This window comes from Nelumbo nucifera, chromosome 6, assembly GCF_055504915.1.
Source record: "Nelumbo nucifera cultivar China Antique chromosome 6, China Antique-T2T, whole genome shotgun sequence".
Classification (NCBI taxonomy): Eukaryota; Viridiplantae; Streptophyta; class Magnoliopsida; order Proteales; family Nelumbonaceae; genus Nelumbo; species Nelumbo nucifera.
Genome location: NC_142654.1, coordinates 10,840,021 through 10,863,848, shown reverse-complemented (window position 1 = coordinate 10,863,848; position 23,828 = coordinate 10,840,021). Strand labels below are relative to the sequence as shown.

General features: G+C 37.0%; 1 protein-coding gene across 1 annotated transcript; it reads left to right on the top strand.

Moving 5' to 3' along the window:
- Positions 1 to 9,289: 9,289 nt before the first annotated feature.
- Positions 9,290 to 11,080, top strand: LOC104587717 (arogenate dehydratase 3-like). Its single transcript, XM_010245433.3, has one exon. It carries the CDS (start codon positions 9,569 to 9,571, stop codon positions 10,820 to 10,822), a length of 1,254 nt encoding a protein of 417 aa, XP_010243735.1. The 5' UTR covers positions 9,290 to 9,568; the 3' UTR covers positions 10,823 to 11,080.
- Positions 11,081 to 23,828: the final 12,748 nt, after the last annotated feature.

Genomic DNA, 23,828 nt, shown 5'->3' with positions numbered 1-23,828 from the left:
TGTTTCTCAGTTTTAATTTGGATGACTACTTGAATTTGATCCATCTAATAAGCGAAGTTTCGCTATATATATATATATATATATATATATAAAAGAATGGGATGAAGTAATGAATCAAATGTCCAATAACTTAATAATGAATATGGCAGTGAACATGAGGGAATGGTAAAATAGGATTATGTTTTGATTGATGATAATGATAATGATTAATTGACAAAGTATATATATATATATATATATATATATATATATATATATATTATCCAAGTTTCAAAAGATACCCTTATGAGCAAAATATCATTAATAGCATAGTATTTATAGCCAATTCATGGAAAGTAACTTTTTTGACCTGATCTTGTGAAAGACAGAGTAAACCGGATGGTATATTATATATAATTGCGCGCCTGAATCAATCGTTTGACCCAGGAAGGATAGGAATCAATCAGTTAAATGTCTCTGTTTTGCACGTAATTCAGAATTTTCTAAAAATAGTATTGACTTGATGAACAAACAACTGACTCAAACGATTGAACCGCTGAGAGGCCTTCAACTCAAACGATATATGGTTTTTGGGTTAATTTTATTACATTTTGATTAATTCTTATTTTTTTAATATTTAATATTGTAACGGATTGATCCACATCCATTCCACCTCGATAGTCAAACTGTAAAACCATTAACTTGAATACCGATGGCCATAGTGGTTTCCTTTCAAGTATGTGTATGTCGGCAACTAATAAGCACGACAGTTGGTAGTTGGCTAGATATATATGAAGGGTCACTCGTATTCATTCCCACCTACTTCGCGCTGCCTTAGAATTCTTCAAGTTTAAAATTGCATAAACCTTGATACTCGAACCATACTGTGGACTGTGGAGAACCACTTTGTTTTCGTAAGCACAATTAATTAAGAAAAATAAATAATAATAGCTTCACGGATAGAAAAATTAAATTACAAACTGGAAATATTTTGAAAGCTAGAACCGAAAATCTTCCTATCACTAATTAATTTTTCCCTTAAAGATATGAGGTATCATATGAATCATAGAGCCACTGAAATGTTGGACCATTCCTTTGAAGGTATTCATTACCCTTCACCTTTATTTCTTTTCTTTTTTTTATTCATTGCTTAATAATTGGTCTCTCATGAATCTGCCGTTGCTTTTGTTGTCTACGCCAAACTCCAAATAAGGCCCCAGAGGACGATTCCAAATCATCCTCTGCACATTTCTAACTGGTTTTCCATCTTCATTTGGGTTGAATTTTAGATTTCAAAAGTTGTATCTATTTGATAAAATAATTTCATGTAACATAAATTAATGAAAAGTAAATATGCTATTTGATATATTTGATGTGATTGATTGAAACTTTAAGTGCTATAAAAATTTTGAAATGCACCACAATAGGAGCCACTGTTTTCAAAGTTAATATCTTCCAATCACCATCTAAGTAGTGATTTTACCCTAGGTATGAGACAGACATCACATGAGTTATGGGGCTGTGTTGGACCATTCTTAGGCCCGTGAGCCAAGTAAAAAGAATGTAGCCCATTTCTTCAAGACACCGGTTTTTGGTACATTGGCGTTTATTATATGGCAAGCGTTCCTTATAGTTACTATTTGACGAAGATGAGTAAAAAAGAAAATGATTCGTTTACGTATCTGGAAAAACTGGTCCAGATGAATTTGCAAGAGAAGAAAGTGAATAAAAACGACAATACTTGACGAATTACATCTTTTTTTGCACCTAAGATGTAGGAAAGCTCAAATGTGATTACCAAGGAAAGGATTATTCGTATTGTAGACTACGAAATGCATGAATACACCTATACAAATGGGATTGGGGTTTCCAAAATTATGAAAATAAAAAGGCATTTCTCTCTGATGTATATATATGAAAAAAAATTCAAGAATATCAGTGATGTAATGTTGCAAGCAACATCTAATTTAATCTTGCCTCTCCTTCCATATCTACAAATAACATCTACATCCTCTCTTGGACATCTATGGAGGTCTCTTAATATGGCTGTATTTGGTATCATTTCTATTGTTACATATGCATGAAACGTTTTAAGTAATATAAAGTCACTGTAGATCCGTAGCCCACCCAGTCCATGGTCAATCAACATATAGAAATGTGTTTAACCCAGGTTGTAAATTACCATAATATAATAAGGGGCTTGAAATTCAACTGCGTGACCACATCTAATATCAATAGCTATTGCTTGTCATTTTTTATCTTCTGGCTTCATATGTTTGCAGTGCAAATTTCATGAGTTAGTGTAAATGCTGGAGAGAGAAAATGGGTTGTGTAAATTATAGCTTATTAGTACTTCATTTTTTTTTTATTGTTCTTATTTGTTTGTGAGAAATAAAATAAGGAAGTAAGATGATATAGTCTCCACTTTATAAGAAAGAGAATATGAAAGTTGTGCTTCCTTTTCTATTTTCCTTGTTTGTGATTAGTAAAATAAGAAATAAAATGATGCTGCCCCTACTTTGTATGAAAGAACCAAGGTAGGAGGAAAAGAGATCATTTTTAGCTTGGCCCTGGCCCTACCCACAATATATATACACACTTAGGGGTGTCAACGGTATTTGAGAATCTGAGTTCAAATTCGAGATTTGATATAATCGAATTGAATTCAGATAATTCGAGTATCATAATTGATTCAATATGAATATGACCTGATTTGTTTCGATAAATATCTGAATTCAATCAATTATTTAATTTTTACATATAATATATAAAATATTTAAAATTGTATAGAATTTATATGTATATATAATATTTAAATTATATAAATAATTTATATATCTATATACCTTATATAAATAAAATATTTATTTTATATTTATTAATTACCTAAAATAATTAATTGGTCGAATATGAATCAAATAAAATAATCAAATATTTAATTAAATTCAAATTCAAACATTGATTTTCAATATCCGTAATATCGAATATAATAATATTCGAATTCAGATATTGGATATTGCATGATTTCTATTCAAATTCAATCCATTTACACCCCTATACACACTAGTCTATTTAATGATTACACTCAAAACCCAGCTCAACCCCTGAAATTAGCCCTCCAATACCATCGGCATAGCCTCAAACTCAGTCTAACCAAACAAGTGCAAAATTTCCATTTAATTTTGATTTAGATTGCAAATAAACATAACCTAAAAAATATATGTGATTTAAAATTTAAAATTAGCCGAGTGGTTGAAGCATGAGTGATGAGTGAGGTGGATAATCAACAATCAATCAAATATTCAATTAAGGTTTGTTTCTTCTTCATTTATCCCGGGCAGTCCTGTCATCAGGGTACATGTTAACATTATTGCAACATATATAATAATGTCATCCTGTCCCTCCAGTAAATGAACAAGGCTAATCGGCTTCAGTCCTTAGTGAGGGCACCGTTCGCGAATTCAGCGGACGCGCTCTCCTCCGAAGAGGATGTTTTACCCTATTAGTGAGACTCGCCATTAGTTTAAGGCCGTATTTGGCAAGTCTTTCTATATGGTTTTTTGGGAATCGGTAAGTTTAAAAGACTGAAAATTAGTCTTTTGCTGTTTGGTAATTAAAAGCTGGAAAGATAAGAAGATTGTACACAGAAAGATCGAACAAGATTCAAAACTCCAAATTTTGGGAAACTTTAAATAAAGATTTTTTGTCTTTATGTGTGATGGATAGCCTCTAAACAGGTTTTTAAAAGCCCGGTAGGCCAAGCCACTTACCAAATGGTCTTTGTCTTTAAAGACAAGACTCCAATAGCTCAATATGTCTTTTGGCCATTTAGACTATTAGAAGATCTTTCTAAAAAGACTTGGCAAACGACACCTAAGTTAAGCAAAATGAGCCCCTCTCCTCTCCTCTCGCAGACAAGACATCTCTGCCGTCGAGGAACTTAAGCACGTCGAACCCGTCATCATATTGTGACGGAAAGCGGTTTTTCGGAGATAGGCAATACTTAATAGAGACAACCACGGTAGGGATATCCCGTGCAAACCGACAGTAGACGAGATCGTATAGGATGGAATCGGGGCAGAGTGTTGCAAATCCTCCACCATGAAAGAAGAGTATGACCAGCAAGCTAACGTCGACCACAGGTTTCGTTGGAGTGTGGAGGTAGAACCAAAAGTCTCGGGTGGGATCAACTATTATATCAATGCTTGTTAGACCATTACGTGATTTTTTGTTGGGAGAAATCTTGATATCAAAGAAGTTGAGGAGAGTGCGGTTGATGGTAATGTTAGGACGACAAGCAATGTCCACAAGAATGGACATGGCGGAGTAATAGATCCTGGGTTGATCCTGCTGCCAGTGATGATTGTTTGTCGCCGATAATGATGATTGTTAAGTCGTTGCTAAACTGATGGGAAGAGAGAGGGAGGAGAGATGCCTTATCTGCGACAGGAAAGGAGAGGAGAGGAAACTAACTGCAAATCTCACTAATGAGGTAAAGCATCCTCACATGCTTTCAGCCTTTCACACGATTCGAAAGATGCGTGGCACATCCTCTGAATTAGGGCTGTTCACGGATCGGGTTGGGTTGGTTTACTGATGCTTTTCCAACCGACCCGACCTGGTCGGGTTACTTGAAATTGAAACCAAAACCGACTCTGTGTTAAGCAAAACCGACCTGATCGATTGAAGTCGGTTTGGGTCGGTTTCGACTCTACTTAGTGGTGACTTAGTTGTTGTTCAAGTGTTCATTTCTGGCTCTACATTCACAAAGGAAACCAACATTTCCTTAATGTTTTGTAGCCCATCCATGGATCCAGTTGTGGAGGGAACAGATTTTGAGAGACAGCTTAGTTTAGTAGGTTGTAACTAGGATAGTGACAACTTAGTTAAGTAGGAACTAAGTAGGTTGTAACTACTAATTAGGAACTAACTACTAAGTTGGTTAGATTTAGGTCGATTTCAGTTTTCACATATGAAAACCGACGAATCATCGATTAATGATTTTTTATAACCCGAAACCGACCAGTGTTAAAAAAAAACCCAACCGACTCAGGTTGAATTGGTCCGGATTAATCAGTTTGGTTGGATTGGATCTTCTTATGAACAGCCCCTGGACTGAAGCCGAACTCTAATTGATGACTTCCAGATATGGTTTGGCTTGAGCTTTGAAGGAAAATGACTGTTTAGTGGATGGTATATATTGTGTTATAGGATAAATTGTATATGACCAGCCATGCCGTTCTTGATGTTGGTTTTATTGGCTTGATAGAGGGCTCGGATCTGCTATCAACAAAGCACTAGAATATCTCTTTTAGTGCACAACATACAATTATAGAAAATGTTTAATTGTTTATATTTAGCCCAGCTCTACTGTTCTTTTGGTAGCAGTGTGTGTGTGCAGCAACCTCTAGCTGCATCCAGAGGGACATGATCGGAGGGGATTCAGCTACATCTGAATCCAAATCCTCTCCGATCATTGAGAATACAATCTAAAATCTGAAATATTTGACTCTGATGGGATTTAGATTTAACCCGATTCTGATTTTATTGCCATTAGAAAAAGAACAAAATAAACAGCCTAAAATCAATGTAAAGCTGGATCCAATCCCACTTCACCATGGTTGGGTTGGGTGTGGAGGTAAGGGGTAGAGGTAACGTTGATAGGGATCCACTATCAATAAAATGCTCTCAACAATCACTACAACCACACATTGAGAATATCTCCTACGAGAAGATGTTCCCTGCAATGGTTGGTTGGAACATTGTTGGGACCATGTGATGCTAACTGATCCGAATCTGAGTTATACTACCCTCTACCCCTAATTTATAACCCATTTTGCCTAAAAAAATAAAAAGAAAAATGAAAAATACTCGCTCCACAAAATGAATCCACATTAAATGCCAAAACTTATTTTTCTTCTTCATTAAAGTCCACAACTAAAATGTCTTCTTTCATTCATGTTTTAGCCTTTACAAATGGCCCTGGTAGCGTTGAATGAACTTTAAACACTAAAAATGCTGTTTTTTTTTATAGTTTAATGGTCATTTGAATTAGAGATCACAATGACACTCCACACGCACATCTCACCGTACATTGAGAATATCTCCCATATTTGCATGTCTTCGTATTTATTATGACTAAATGTTTCCAATACACGGGTGGGAGGTGCTGTGGGACTAAAATACTACTTTTTAAACGTGGTCTGGTCTCTCCTTTAAGTACACTCAATATACTAAGTTAAGGTTTTTGAACCATATTATCACAATTTTGCTACTAATCGCAGAATGTGAATTTCACATAATCTCTCCATATGATATAAAATAGAATATGATAATATGATAGAAAAATATAATACAATAAATGCATAAAAATATAATTTATATTATATATTCAAGTGATAAAACTATTATTTGTAAGCTTTTGAAGACTTTCATAAAATTCTTTTCCATGCAAGAAAATGACTTTCTTTTTTTGATAAAATGGAAAAAAATGGGCTAAACAAATAGAATTTTTGGTTCTCATAAAGCAATCACCACACCAACCTCAAAGTACTTGCTGCATATTAGGTTGCGTTTGTAAACAATGCAAATATGTAGAGTGTAAAACGGTTCATATAAATTACAAATTTGGGTTAGTTTTTCACTGACAAATTTACTTTCTTATCAAACAGACTTTTAACTGTAATGGATGCAAACATGAATTCCAATAAAGCATATACTTTTTTTTATCAAAACCCCACTTGAATGCAGATTTACTTCTATTTTATTGATGTACTTTTGCATCTTATTATCAATGTAAATATGCATTAGTCTGTCATTTGTCAATGCATAAATGTAGTGTTGCCAAACACAGACAAAAGTGAACCAGAGTGCAAATTTACCTTGAAACAGGATTTACACTCCATTTGCATTGTTTCCAAATGCAGCCTTAAGAACATCTTTGTATTTGTATGTTGTGATTCATGGGAAAATGTTCCCAATGCACAGCTATAATGTGTTGTAAGATTGGTATGTGGAGCAAATCCAAATTCAATTCACATGAATGGGGAAGGCATGTACAAGAAGATTTTTTTTTTTTTTCTAGTCAAGCATACCCATTAAAAGCCAATATGTTGGAACATATCTTTAGCAATGGGAGAATGACGGTTCAGCCCAGGGTCAGAATTTGTAGGCCCAAAGTACTGTTGGGATAGGTGCCAGTTCGGAATTGATGCCAATTCACGGGCGGGTGTTGGTGCATAGAATGTGGGTTATTGACATTTTGAATGTTTATAGCTTTCCAATAGAAATCAAAAATCTGCATTGGGCCTGTCTGTACTTTTCTGCTTTAGCAATTTCTACATGCAACTAAAGCTGTATGCTATCATTTTTCAATAAATAAATAATAAAATCTTTTGGAACAATAATTAAATGGCAAAATCTATAATGCATTCAAGAATTTGGATTAGCTGAAGGTGATAGCTGTTCAACGGGTTGTGGAACCAATAATGAGGTTTTCATACCGGTAATAAATTTATGGCCCCAGTGTGAAAGGTGCAAGTCACTGGCATGAAACCTTATCATTGGTTCCACAACCCGCTGAACAGTCATTGCGTTAAGCTAATCCTTGCTCATGCATCAGTTGCATTATGTAGCAAAAGACATGAACCTGTGACAAAACACAACATGGCATAGTTAGGGCTGCATGAAGAAATTCAACTACATTGGGCTTGGGTTAGGGTTCGGGCCCATTGAAAATTGATAAATTTCCAACCCAAACCAAGTTCCACCCCTAGCTAACAGCTGAATTGTTGATCCTTTAAAGTCTTGATGTTGAGTATACCTTGTTAAACGTAAGAGTGCACTTTATGAAATATGAACCAAAGAGGATTAAACAAGCCATGTCATGTCATTAATGGGATTGGTTAAGATTTTGATTTAATATGTAATAAATATCAGTAAATGCATCATGGTTGAACTTAGTAGAATTATGTATGTATATAAAAACTAGTGTAGGAACAAGTATCACGCACATATGAGATATGGTATTTGAATTTAACTTTTCATACATGTAATTAACCTAAGGCAAGTATCCCTAATAGCAAGGGTGCCAATTGGATTAGATTTTGTCCAATCCAATCTAATCCAATGTGAGTCCATTACAAATGGACTAGGTCCAATCCAATCTAATAAATATTTTGGACCAGTCCAATTTGTTTTAATTTAGATTGGTTTCAACTCAAAGCCGCTCTATTGACACCTATATTCTTATCTTATATCAATAGACCAATATTGGCTTAATCCAACCAAATCTGATTTAAATTTATTTTAGTCCAATCTAATCTAATAAATATTTTGGATCCAATATGTCTTATTGGTCTGTCCAATCCATCCAAATTGATATTTTGACTTGACGCCAAACCATTGACACCCTTGCCTAATAGAGATAGATTGATAGATGTAATGCAGTGTAATTATCCATATACCCCCTCGTCAAAAGAAAATTACCACTCCTATTTAATATCTAAGTAATTAAGTTGGAATATTTTATTGTCATTTACAAAAGCACCCCCTAAAATTTCATGAATTTATTAAAACCTACCCTATAGTTTGTGTTTTACTAAAACATCTCCTATAATTTGAAATCAGTTTACTTATTTGACCTTCTATTAGATGAAAGTGGAAAATGACAGTTTTAACCATAACATCCATTCAAATAGCTTTAATCAAAAGAAATTAAAAACAAAAATACCATTTTTGCCCCTAACAAAATTTAGGCAACCACTTTTTTTTCTATGCAAAAAAGTGTTAGGGATACTTTTGGAATAAACAACCATAGATCCATACCCTTGAACAGCTTAAGATACTTTTAGAATAAACAACCATGGTTCCATTTCATTGAACATTTTTCACTTAATTTATAGGTGATGATGTTACTATTTTCACATGGCAAAATAAATAGTTTTTAATGAAGGTATTATAAGGGATGTTTTAATAAAATGAAAATAGATGATAGGTTTAAATAAATATATGAAACTATAAGGGGATGTTCTAATAAATTTTAAATAGTTGCCACTCGACCGCACCAGTCTTTCTATGAGATGGAGCTCTTTATAAAACGCGGTAAAAGGTACTCAGATTTGAGGGCCCACGGTGTGGTAGTACAGGGACTTCTCCTTCTCCCCCATTTCCCAGCGACGACCATCCATTGAGTATCAAATGACTTAACAAAGTTACCCATTCCAAGTTTCCCACCATATTTGAATAAAACAAAAAATAAAAAACAAGGGAGAAAGAAATTAAAAACAAAACCAAACACTCGGGAGTTGGCGAGACGCGAGCGGGCGGGGGTAGGTGTGTGTGAGATTGACCCAACCCAACCCACTTCTCTTCCTCCTTCCTCCTTCCTCCTTCCTCCCCCTTTAGCCTTTAGCCCTTTCCTTTCTCAAATATATATAAACCCTTCTCACCCCTCTTCTTTTCTCTCAGCTTGACGTTCCCTTCTCAGAGAACACCAAGCCTTCTTCTCTTCCTCTTTTTTCCTTTTTCATTTTCATCGGAATCCCACTTCATCACATCACAGTCGAGATTTCTCCCCAAAGCTTGTCAAATGATGCAGGCAATCTCACCTTCTCCAAATCCAACCACCCTTAAATCTTTGCTTAGGTCCAAAGGCTTCAGCCACCACCAGCGGACCTCGCCGGCGCGCGTCGTCGTCCAATGTATCCACCGCCTCGACTCGTCCAACTTCTCAGGCGGCGTCGGCTCCAACCGACACGATTGGCAGAGTTCCTGCGCCATCCTTGCTAGCAAGGTCGTTAACCAAAAACAGGAGACGGAGAAGAGTGGCAACGCTGACTTAGCTGCCGTTAATGGTCACAAAACGCTAGATCTTGTCCCCATCGAGAATCTCCCTAAGCCTTTGACCATCACCGATCTCTCTCCCGCTCCGATGCACGGCTCCCAGCTTCGCGTCGCTTACCAGGGAGTTCCCGGTGCTTACAGCGAGGCCGCTGCCGGTAAAGCCTACCCGAACTGCGAAGCCATCCCTTGTGACCAGTTCGAAGTAGCCTTTCAAGCGGTGGAGCTCTGGATCGCCGATCGGGCCGTGTTGCCCGTAGAGAATTCGCTGGGAGGTAGCATTCACCGGAATTATGATTTACTCCTCCGTCACCGCCTCCACATCGTGGGAGAAGTTCAGCTCCCCGTCCACCACTGCCTACTCGCCTTGCCCGGAGTGAGAAAGGAGTACCTGACTCGGGTCATTAGTCACCCGCAAGCCCTGGCTCAGTGCGAATTGACTCTGACCAAACTCGGCCTCAACGTTGCTCGCGAGGCGGTTGACGACACGGCCGGGGCGGCGGAATTCGTGGCGGCAAACAACCTGCGGGACACGGCGGCGATTGCGAGCGCTAGGGCGGCGGAGCTGTATGGGCTACAGATACTGGCGGACGGAATACAGGACGACTCGAGCAACGTGACCCGGTTCGTGATGCTGGCCCGAGAGCCGATCATACCACGGACGGACCGGCCATTCAAGACAAGCATAGTGTTCGCACACGACAAGGGGACGTCCACGTTGTTCAAGGTGTTGTCGGCGTTCGCGTTCAGGAACATAAGCCTGACGAAGATCGAGAGCCGACCACACCGGAACCGGCCGATCAGACTGGTGGACGACGCGAATGTAGGGACGGCAAAGCACTTTGAGTACATGTTCTACGTCGATTTCGAGGCGTCCATGGCGGAGGTCAGGGCACAGAACGCGCTTGCCGAAGTGCAAGAGTTCACGTCGTTCCTGCGGGTTCTAGGAAGCTATCCCATGGACATGACTCCTTGGTCCCCTTCTCGTGCTGATGATCTATGAACATCCAAACAACTCCTAAAAAAGACGCCATATCATGCATCTTTTTTTTTTCGGTATATTTTTTTTTAATTTTAGATTCAAGATCGACTGATCCCATCTGAAGGGATCAGAAAAAAAGAGGAGATTTGTTTGGGGGTATATATTTGTGATGTGGGTTGCGGTTGTTGTGATCAAATGTAAGATGTGAATACTGTCTCCCGATCTTATTTTTCTTCCTTTTTTTAATCATTGATATAATTAGTATATAGTGTTTATTTCTTTGATATGTGAAGGGGGATAAAATTGAAGGAAGAAATAAAAAAAAAAAAAAGGAGGAAAACACGATTCCTTGCATCAATTTATCTTGAGTTACTCTTTCCGTTTGTGGGAGGAAAAGAATGCCAGATTGACATTTTGAGCTGGTAGTGGTGTTATGAGAAAGTAAGAAAAGATACGGATTACAGATCGGGGGAATGCCATTCAACCGGTTGGAATCGGAACTAAAACTCACTGGAATCTGAATTGAAATGGTCGGCAGCTGAGGGGCGCAGACTCGATATATTTGCTGGTTATATGTAGCATAAACGTGGATTCAATTCCTCTAATCATCAATTTTGGAGGAGGGGTTATTAGTAGTGTGTATATCGATGGGGAGATAACGTATGAGAGGTGTGTATCGGATGTTTGGATACTTGGTAACTTTTTTATTTTATTTAAAGTGGATAAATTTTGAAAATACCCTTTATTTGAGTTTTCAAGAAGCTATCATCGAAATTTTGAACCTTGATTCTACTTATATGAAAATGGGTATTGTAATCGAAATCAACGAAAACAGTTTCATTCACAAGGGAGGGGATTGGATTCATTCACAAGAGAGGGAAAATGGGAATTGGATTTTAATTCTGTCCAACCAAATGATTTTCTTTTTTTGGTTGAAATCAGAAACGAAATGAGCCATTATCCCTATTCCCGGAAACCAAATAGATCCTAATTTTGGCTGAAATGTATTTTATTAAATTAGAGATAAACTTATAATACCTGGACAGGGTAATTGGTATTGGCTGAATAGGAGGGGTGTTCGGAAGGCTGTGGAATCAAATATAACACTCCACGCCAATAATAGATACAAAGGGCCTACTGTGAGAGTTGTGGATCCATGTATTTTATTACTGTCGTTTCTCGTGGAGAGTTATACAGCCTGCGGGGTAAACGGTAATGCTCTATACCATGGGCTTAGTTTGGAAAGAGTATAAATGCAAATACAATGGAAGAAGTAGAGAGAAAAGAAAGTAGGAAGTAATAGAAGAGTCGTGCAGTGTTGAGATGGTGGATCGTTAGATGGGCATATTCGTCATGGACCTCTTATATTCCAGGTAGCTGAGACGTAAGCACGTGCTGAGAAGAGTGGCTGAGTGGGTGGTGGTAGTGTATGCAACTACACGTGTAAGTATAGTGATACGGCAGAGTTCGATTTGGTAAGAATGAAATCCAATGCTTGGTAGGTGGAGAAAGAGAGGTTTGGTCCGTTTGGAGTTGGAGGGATGAGTGGTTTCACTCCTATATTAGAGGTGGAAGCTTCAAAGCTACCTTCCCTTCATGACGTCTTCATCACCCAAACATGACGTACGTGTTTGATTTCTGGCCGGTTCGATACCAATATTGTTGCCATTCTTGCTTTGGTTCAATCTTTTTTTATTAAAAAATTATTTTTATATGTAAAGAAAGAGAAAGAAATTGTGTGACCTAGGATTGAGACGTCCACGTAACCTACCACCATATCAAATCCAAAGGTTTCGATTCATTCATGAACCAAGTACCAATACCATGCTCCATCCCAAATACCCAATCCCAATCCCATTGGATGGAATCGGAGGAAGGAAACCCAAACCTAATTCACTTGATATATAGTTGACAAAATGTAACAATTAACAACTTCCGTCGGCGGTTCTCTCATCATCACACATCATGGCATCATTTGCCGTTTCCGGTCCCCCCACTGACTCACTTGTCCCAAGGTCCCACCCCCAGAGAAAAACAAAAAAAAGAAAACCTAAAAAAAAAGTAGGAGAAAGCAGCTCCAAATTTCTTCTAATCATGTCAAGTGTGAGTTCTTTTATTTTACTTTTTCATATATTTGCTTTCAATTTTGGCTTTATTTGTAATGAGATGGTTTCCCGCATCACCATTCACGCATTCACCAACCCTAGTTACCATTTTCTCGCTGTGTATTAAAAGCATCTTCCCATGATAATATCAGAAATGATTAGATATCATGACAAGATGTTTCCAATACGTGGCAAAGATGTGCTGTAGGACGTTGTGGGAAACTATCTTGTGAGGGGCTGATTTCAACTCACATCAAACACCTACCAAAATGTTTCACCAAGTCAGCTTTTTAAATGTCAATTTTACAACAACTCTGGCTGATGACTTGGTTCACTTTCACCCCAATTTTAAAACAATTCATCATGTCAAAATCTCAACCCTAGCTAACCTTTAAAACAAAGTTTTCACTGAATTGGATTTAGGGTTGTCAATATATATATATATATATATATATATATATATATGTATATATATAAAATTGGGATTTACTCCTTACAACCACATCCCAGCATGGGATTTGGGAACGTCTCCCTTGAACAACATACAAGTATGGAAAATGTTCCCCATGTACAGCTGGGACATACTTTGGAGTCAGTGTGAAAAGCACATCGAGGCTCATGTATGTACATGTGTCCAATATTTTGGATTTTGGATTAGATTTGGATTTAAGGTTTCAATCAAATATGGTTGCGTCCAATTCAAAACCGACCCATTGACAGGCTTGATCAGGTTTGTCAGGTTGGCTTTGGATTGGAACCTGTTCTACCAAATGCACAAACATAATATACATATATACTACCACATTCATGTAAACACATACTTTACATATAAAAATGGTGCATTGGCATCCTATGATAGACCACATTTTACAATAAACCATCCCTTACCCTTACTATCATCCACTCTCCTCCCACAGAAATATACTTATATACATCACCATACCATTATATACACATACACGGTATGATACCAGAAGAGCATTGACCAATAAAATTGGGTCTTCATTGGGTCATATTGCCAAGAAATCAACCTTAATCAATCAAACTTTTAATGTTTGAGTTTGCATTAAATTTTTAAAACCCTAGTTGGAACACGTAAATCCCAACCAAAACTGATTGTCCCTTGTGTTGTTGGTTTTTGGCCCACATTTCCTTGTATTACTGTACTCTGTGTGACCAAGAGACGAGGGTTTCCATCAGCTGGCTATTCATTTATATGGCTCATATGTTGCAACATGGCCCATGCCTTCTCACCCATGTTGCTAAAGCCCTCAGATAAATGATAACGATTGATGGTGCACCCATCTCCATTTTAGGTTACATGGAGGCCTATGATTCGAGAACATCGCATTTATGGATCAATTTAATTTTCAGCCCAGTTATCTAGTTGATAGACCTGATTGGCCAGTTTAGAGTTAATTATTTCCATTTTTCTTTTGAACATTAATGAAATCAACTTAAATCCATCAACCTTTACATCTTCGGAGTTCTACTTCTAAAGTAGGTAGGATGTGAAAACCTTTTTGTCTCTAATATTTGAGACTTTGACCACATTATTTAATTTTGAGTTAACTCTATATGTATCAAGCTTGCTTAAAATTTAGTGTCCACATATGCTTTTTTATTATCTAAAACGGAATCTTTTGAGTTGAACTCATTTAATTAAGTTTCTTAGGAGCATGTTCTCTCTTGTATTGTATTCTTTGAGGGGTAAGGTTTAGTCCTCCCCCCCCCCCTAGTTTTTCATTAATAAAATTTTCCTTTCTAACAAAAAAAAAAAAAAAAAGCTGAACCTATTTAAAGCTATTAGTGTGTGTCTAAATTGAATCAATAAAAGCAAGCTTGTCCTTATCTCCTATTAGTGTATGGTTTAGCTTGGAGAGGTCAAGAATGGACTAATGAAATAGCTAAATGATGATAATTAATGCATCTTAAAACATTATTTGGTATATGTTTAGCATTACAATTTTCACCCTTGAAAATGCATCTCAACTAAGGAGTTGAAGATCGATCCTATTGCCCTGAAATTTTCCATTTCGAAAAGAAATAATGTATACAATAATATGACGTCTTTTTCCTCACCTACTTATGTACTATGTTAGTCCACAGCATTTTTAAAAGAAATAATGTATACAATAAGAGGGTCGTAAAAGTTCCTTGCCGTAGTCCTTGCATTTCTGTTTTTCTTTTTCCTGTCTTTATTCTCTATCTGAATTGAATAAAAAGGAGTAAGGTTTATATTACCAAAGTTGTCCTTATTGACAAATATATGGCTACAAAGATACCTCAAATATGTGAGTACCAACTCTGTGAAGGCCATGCCGAATCTCTTGATGAACACTTATTATTCCAATTATAACTTGCAAAGGCTGTGTGGTTTGGGTCCAACTTTAATTTGGACTTAGAACCCAGGAAGTCCCTGAAAGAAACTTCGTGTGATTGGATAAATCACTGGCGACGGCTAGATAGGGGGAGCCAGCTGCAACTGGATTCTGAATTAGATCAATCCTGCGCCAAGCATCTTTGTATCTTTGGCACCTATGGAGAGCAGGAACATGTTCATCTATAATTAATTTTAACATGTTTCACCAGACCCAGTACACGTTTTGCATGCAGCAGAGATTCAAATGTCTCAACTGATGAAGTAAGTCATGGCAATAGACCTGCTAAGACATTTAACTAATCTGGTCAAGCATTATTGGATACCACCTCCACCGAATATCCTTAGTTCCTTACTAAGGTAAATGTAGATGATGCTGAACAAATTAAGGCTGGTATTGGCTATTGTATGCCAATTGAAGTTGAAGCAACTTCATTTCATTCCTGCTACTATCTCCATCCATATTGTCCAATAGGCAAAACAAGTGATTCATCAGCAGGGCTGTTTTATTATCCATGAAACTTATCTTTTTCCTTCATCAGTTGATCTTTCTCACCAAATAAACTGCTAGCTAGTATTGCAATATTGAGTCCCTCTTGGCTAGAAAATATTGAAAAAACCTCTCTCAATATCTGGGATCTAGGTTAAAAAAACCATCAACATAGAATTTTAGGTTAAATTTGCTTTGAAAGCCTTGACGGGCATATTTATTCTCAGACGCGATGACTTATAGATGACATCTCTAGCTAATTCTTTACCCATATTACATTCAACAACTGCTTCAATTCTACATTCATTTTGGATATTTGTTTTTTCTTGGATCGCCAACCACCCAAATACGTCTGCCTCCCTTTTTTTTTTTGTTCTTTGATATGTCTAGTTCGGGCTGAACCTTGTAGCTTTGATTGGTTAACTATGTATATAAAGCATAAACCATCAATTTCAAGAGTGATGGACTGATGGGGGCTACTCACATGGAAAAAGCTGTGCTAGAAGGCCCCATCCAGTACCATTTATTGATAGGAAAGCTAACACTTTTTTTTTTTTTTTCTTAGGGGGAGGGGAGGGATTTTCTAGCTAAAGAACAAAGCCAGTATAAAGTAGGCAGAAGTAAAGCAGTAATTGCAATTGCACTTAAAATAAAGTAAAATAAAGACAGCCTCATCTTATATATATATATATATATATATATATATATATATATAGAAGTCGTTTGGTATCAGTGCCATTAAGCACCACTAGACGCCATTACACACCATATAAGCCAAACAATAAAAAATCGGTGTTGAAAATAATAATTGAAAAACGTCAAAATTAATGTTTTTCTAATAATTAGTTTACACGATTTTCGAAAATAAACAGTTCAATCAAATAATTTTTTAGGCATTTTTTTTTCATTAAATGGATTTTCAATATTAAAAAATGCTGAACTTTCAATACTGAACTGGCACCGTTTCTTCCAAAAGCTACACCGATACCAAGTTTGTAAACTGACTATTAACACAAATTTTCTGACAACTAGACAAGCTCTCAGGCAGAGGACACCGTAGCCAAGTAGCCAAGTAGCCATGCCTCAATAACAGTCTAATTAATGTACATGTATTAATTAATCCAACATGCAATAAATGGATGATTGATTATGACTGTTATGTATGTCAATCAGTCCATCTCAACAATCTACGGTGGTTAGCTCGTCTCTATTGGTGCTGCTTATTTAATTAGATATTAATCACTGTAAGATAACCGAAATATCTATCTCCTTGGGCCGTCTTTTAGCTTCCTGCACATGACACGTTACTAAAATGAATATTAATTGCAATTATTCTTTTGCCTAGGAGTGAAAAGAATATTTATTCATCTTTAAGTGCAGGAATGAAAACATCAAAAGAATGTATGTATGTTAATTAATATTGATTTCTTCTTCTTCTTGTTAGATTTACCAGATAAAGAGTTGCTACCATGGAATTTCATTTGAACCGGTCAAGTTTGCTCTCTCGACTCTCGAGTTATGGAATTTCATTTGAACCGGTCAACTGGAGTTAGGAAATAATAGGCACGATCGATGAGTTGTTGGGTAATATCAAACTTGATGCATGGACCGAGTCAAAAATGCAACAACAGATAGTTAAGATTGAGAGTGGTCTACTTGTCTTTGCTGAGCCTGAGACAACCTGAATCTTTTGGGACGTTGTAAAGGATCATCCCCTATTCGGCCTAGTTTGATTAGCTTTCCCTGAAAAGAGGAACAAAGCGAACTCTGGATCCAACTTGGAGTGTCGAATCGACTACTCACCATGGTCCATGGTACCACTTGAGCTTCCAAGTTCCAGTCCTACTCTACCTCAATAGTCAGTAGTTGATAGTGCCCTAATGGGCCATTCTAAAGTGGTGGCAGGATAATTATTGGGCCTCTATGACTGGCCAATTCCAGAGGCCTAACCTAGCCACACCAGGTCACCGACCCCATAGGTTTTGATGGGCCAAAAGAAAGTGGTTGTCAGCCCAAGGTGCAGCCCCATGTGTTAAGCCCTACTACGGACAGTGTTTTCTGTTGTGAAAGGAAACTTTTTGACTCTCTATTTGAGGGGAAAGAACTTGTGCACATATCCCGATGTAGGACAAGGAAGGAATTAACAGGACCACAATAGAATCCAGTATTCTGTCCTGGCTAAGCTTTGATTAGACTGGCTTTAATATAACAAAGTTCAAACTAAAACTATTGGGCCTGGGCCGGAGCCTGTCACAACCCATAAGAGGTGAAACAAAAGGGTGGAGTTTCAGAGCCTCTAAAGAGACAAGAGATGAGAAACAACACTACAGTAATTGCATTTAATTTGCTGTGTTACTTGGATTCTTAAAATAAAAATGAATCAAGTAAAAATTTAAAGAAAAGAATACACAAAATGTTAGAAGCACCCCCCCCCCCCCCCCCCCCCGGCCTCTGCATCCTCTTGGCAACCTCCAAAATTGTAATGTAAACCCAGAAGCCTTTAATGTTCAATCCACTTCATCTTAATTGTTTAATTTGTTTGCTGACACCGTTCTCTTTTATAGAATCTTTTGTTTGGCCTAGGATTGTATTTTACCATATTGAATTCCTTGGGTAACTTAAATGTGGAAATTAGGGATGAAAATGGGCTCATGTTGGGCTGAGCTCAGGCCCAGGCCACAAGTGTTAGGATTGGTATGGGGTTGCATTAAGTATTCTAGAAAAACAAATCTTCAAGTTTGCTATTTTGCTTATACTTTCACAAAGCAAGGTTGCAGAGTTTTGTACAAATTAGAAGGAATATGCTTGAAGATTTTTCTGATCAAATCCAATCGGTGTGATTCATCTTAATCAAAATGGGATGCTTTATGAATAAAAATTCAAGGAATATCTTTACCCCAAAAAAATCAAGACGAGAGAGAGAGAGAGAGAGACCATGGACCCTTCTGAGTTCTGGGCCTTCTGGCCCAAATTCTAATAACAACTATGCTGGTTTATCAGATTATGTAATTGATCAACTATTTGATACCCTTTCATTTGGCATGGATCTTCAATAAAATCAAACTTGTTCTTTTGTTAGAGATGACAAGAAAGCAAATACGTTTCTTTACTGCCTCTGGTCCATTGTTTTAAATGGAAGTAAAATTTTACAAAATTTCATAAAAAATAGAAAAAAAAAAGATAAGGTAGATTTATCTTGTCTGAAATTCAAAAAATTTGGGATTTCAACCACTTATGACATCCAACATTTTAGATATAATATCGGATTAATGATAATCGATAAAACATATATAAACATACTAGAAATTATTAATAAATTTGAAAATTTTCATCATGGACCCAAACTCCAAAATGACCATAATTTCTGAAACTTATAACTTGTCTCTAGGTGTTGATTCTTTTTTTAGGGGTGGGGTGTTCATTAAATGGTCCAGATGCCAAACTAGACCGGACCAAACTGAAATTTGCAGTTTGCTCTGATCTGGTCATAAAAACGGTCTGATCTGATCTATGAAATTTTAAAATTTTGATTTACAGTTTCGGTCCAGTTTTCTGAATTTCAGAAACCAGATCAGACCGTGAACCGTATAAGAAACTGGAACTGTCTGGTCTGGTCTGATTTCCATACTAAAGTGGCTTGATATAGTCTAAGAATTTCTCAGACCATAATATTTTGGTTTGGTCCGAGATTTCCTCCAAAAATAGACTGAACCGGACCATAAATCCTTGCAGGAAGCATTAGCAGCAAATCCTTGCTCATTCAGGTGCAGCTTTCTAAAATCTTTTCAATAATGCATTATGAGATCCTTGAAGTTGAAGATACGGTCTAATGCTCCTAATCCCATAACAATTCATTGCTATCTGATTTGCCTTTGCGTACCATGGACATAAACATATATGATATAGCTCCACAAATTTATATTGTCGGGCCAATGTATAGCAGTAAGCTCCTCTTCTTCTTATTCCCATTGGCTGAGATTGTTTTCTTATCAATTAATTCTTCGTATTTATATGCCCCTTCGTAACTTCGATGCTATATTCACTTTGTTGTAGCAGGAAACTGTCGATTTTTTTGCTGGAGGATAGCTCGGACGGATGGATTTATGAGATCGTCGGTCCATCGAACTATAACATAAGAATGAGCAAAGTATTCGGGATACTGATCCCGGGCCAAGTATTCCAATGCTTAAGTCAGTGGCAAGAAAATTGAGAGCAAGAAGTGGATTTGCATAGTATGTGTGTACCTTGTGAAAGAGTACCCAAGTCCTTTTATAGATGTAAGGATCCGAGTTTCATGTCCAGGATATCCAGACACACCGATCCTTTTCAGTCTATTATCTTTGGGGCGTGTTCATCCCACATGGGTGGGGAATCCTTATCCAGTTTCTTTGAGTCACGCCAGGAGCTAGGGTCATCCACACTAAGTAGGTAGCGTGTCGCTGCATAACTCGGGACCATAGGTCGCACTTTCTCAGATAAGGTTGATCTACCTAGCTCGGTATTCCAAATAGTTGGCTAATCAGCTCCTCGGTTAACCCAGGTTGAAGTCAAGCTGGCCTCGCTAGCTCTCCCGACGTGGCGTGTGCCATCCTGCCGGGGGTGTTCTGCCGTCCTCTCCAGGTTGAGGTCAAATCCCGAGCAAGTCAGTCTAGGTCATCATGGAGTCTGCCAACTTGCTCCACACGGTGCCAAGATGTCATCAAACGGTTCAAGCTTACCATGTGTCTCTTCATGGTTGGTTGGCCAAATCACCCTCCATCAATACTCATTCATCATTTTTTTTTATCACAAAAAAGGATTTCTTTTTAGAATTTTGATTGGATTTTTAAGAAAGAAAAATCTTATTCACCAAATGATTTCTTGACTGACTTTTGGCTTCTTCGACGAGAAAAGCTAGAATAGGAGTATCAGTTATATAAATACACATCTATATATATCCATCTTTGGGTATTGGAGGTATCTATATTTTAATCCATGATTGAAAAGCACTTCCAAACATGAGCGTTTATGTTTTACAAGTGTTTTGTTACACTTTTTTATTTTTAACATAAAAAAAAAAAATCATATTTAGAAGAGATGCAGGATGATTGAGCATTTAAAATGTTTTGACTTATTATTATAATTATACTTATAATGACAATCGAATGGCATCTCAAAAAAGATATCAACTTTTTAAAATTTTAATGTGCCACATCATCTTAGTGATTCAATAACATTTTTTTTCATTACAATAACATTACAGTAAAATTTTAAAATTATACTTATTTTCATTACAATAACATTTTTTTTTTGAAAAACAAATTGCCAAATGTAATTAATTTAACATCTCTTTTTTTTTTTTTTGATGTGGCAAATTTGTGAAAGGGAACACTTGCGAAACCCTCCTGTGCGAAATACCTAATCACCTACTGAGATGGAAAGAGGAAGCCATGCCAATGCATCTAGGGTTGTCAATTAGACTGGATTTGGTCCAATCTAGTCCAATCCAATATTGGTCCATTTACAAATGGACTGGACCAAATCCAATCCAAATTCATACAAATCAAGTCCAATCCAATCCAAATAAGATGCAAATGGACTAGATTGGGTCCAATTCAATCCAAATTGAATCAAACACCAAAATTACATGAGAAATCCAGAAAAATGTATAAAAAACCATATCGCCTACTGCAATCCAATTCAGTCCAATTAAAATGCAAATGGATCAGATTGGAGGCATGTCAATTAAATTTCTTTTACATTAAAATATTAAAATTAAAAATGCTATCACATCTGGAGGCATGTCAATGAGTTGGCTTTGGGTATGGTTATGTTGTTATAATAAATAAAAAATGAGGTTGATTATTGGACTTATAACCTTACTAATTTAACAATAGATCTGAAAATGACAAGTTTAGAAATATTATTTGAGAATATTTATACATAAAGAGATAAATAAGTATATGTATTTTTGTTGTTACTCAAGTTGTTTAGACTTTAATGAAGCTACGCTCCATTTGGGAAGAGTGTAAACACAATGAAACTGGATGATCAGAGAGGCACGTTATCAAATTAGGGGATGTTTGGTATAGATGCATTATGTGTTGGGTTTATGTATTGAAAATCAGGAAAAACATTACAGGCCCAAAGTATATATGATGCAACATTAATTATACATGAGTGCCATCGGGCGCCGTCTAGGCAAAACGGAATCACAACAATGGAAATATCATTACGATGTTTATTCTAAAAGTGAATTTAGTGGTACAAAACCTTTGAATTTGATAAATTTATTAATGAGAATAAGTAAAGGACACGTGGATACGACCTACCAATCATACGACAAATCAACATATTGTGCTGTATTAGTAGATCATGGGACCTCAGGTGCTTGGTCATTTTAGAGTTGGAGTATTTCGGTACCCATGTATGCCGAGGTGCCACATGACCCAACCTAGAAGTTCACCAATTGTCTTCGAACTTCTCGGCCTCTCAGGATCACGTTGCGTAACTATAGGCTTTATTCTCGCCCCGCCCGAATTGGAGGGAAACGGTAAGCCTCATTAACTGGTATGTTACCCTCCTTCCAAAGTGGAACGGATCCCTAAGTCATGGGCCAAGGATTCCAGGAGCGTTTTGCGAGACCCACGACAGCCCAACTATATAAGGGCATCAACCCTCAAGACTCAGGTATGCGCGATTACTTGCTCACTAGCTTACTTGCATTCAAACTTTTGGCTTACAAACAGAGTACAATACTAACTTATGCATCGGAGCTACCCTGGGTTCTCTAATCCTTTGTCTTGCAGCTTGGTTCAGCTCGCTACGTGACTAGTGTCCAAGTAATCTTCCAGCTATGTGGTGCTGATATATCACTAAAAATGAATTACACACAACACCACAGTATCAACATCTTCTCTACACCTCATATTCTAACTTGGCTTCAGTCAGGGCAAATCCATGCCCACAACATTCTAATAGCATTTTCTAACCTTGGATTGGGAATATCTCTCCATAAAATAAAGCATATAAGTATAGAGATATTCTCAATGCAAGGCAATAAAGACTACTTGAACAAAGTTTTCCTTGACTGAAGCCGAACTCCTCATATTCATGGAAAAAAATTGTTCCAAAATGCCTTACCACTGGGAAAAAAAGGAAAAATAAACCTCAATGTATAATAATTTTGAATTAATGGCAAAATATTAGATGAAAAACCCATTAATATAAATTGGAGCATATTGTATTGACTGATATGGACTTTGCCACAAAAACACTTGACCTGATAGGCGCCCCACAACACCTCCCATCGGTGTAAACGTGCATGTGGGGTGCCAATTTTTAGTGATATATCACTAAAAATGAATTACACACAACACCACAGTATCAACATCTTCTCTACACCTCATATTCTAACTTGGCTTCAGTCAGGGCAAATTCATGCCCACAACATTCTAATAGCATTTTCTAACCTTGGATTGGGAATATCTCTCCATAAAATAAAACATATAAGTATAGAGATATTCTCAATGCAAGGCAGTAAAGACTACTCGAACAAAGTTTTCCTTGACTGAAGCCGAACTCCTCATATTCATAGAAAAAAATTGTTCCAAAACGCCTTGCCACTGGGAAAAAAAGTAAAAAAAAAACCACAATGTATAATAATTTTGAATTAATGGCAAAATATTAGATGAAAAACCCATTAATATAAATTGGAGCATATTGTATTGACTGATATGGACTTTGCCACAAAAACACTTGACCTGATAGGCGCCCCACAACACCTCCCATCGGTGTAAACGTGCATATGGGGTGCCAATGTGATCTTCTCACCTGACCTACACATTAGAACTGTATCCAAGGTTTAAAGTATTGATGTGAGGGTATCGTATTGTATTTTTGGAGTCCAAAATGCCTGTTTACAGGTGTTTCGAGACCCCACTCTTTTTTAATAAAAAACATGTTCAAATATCTTTTCAAAAACCAGAGGGTGCAGCTGATCCCAACCCAACTAATCAGATCCGTGTAAATGTGCACGTAGGGGTCTAAAATGCCTGTTTAAATAAAAGATCA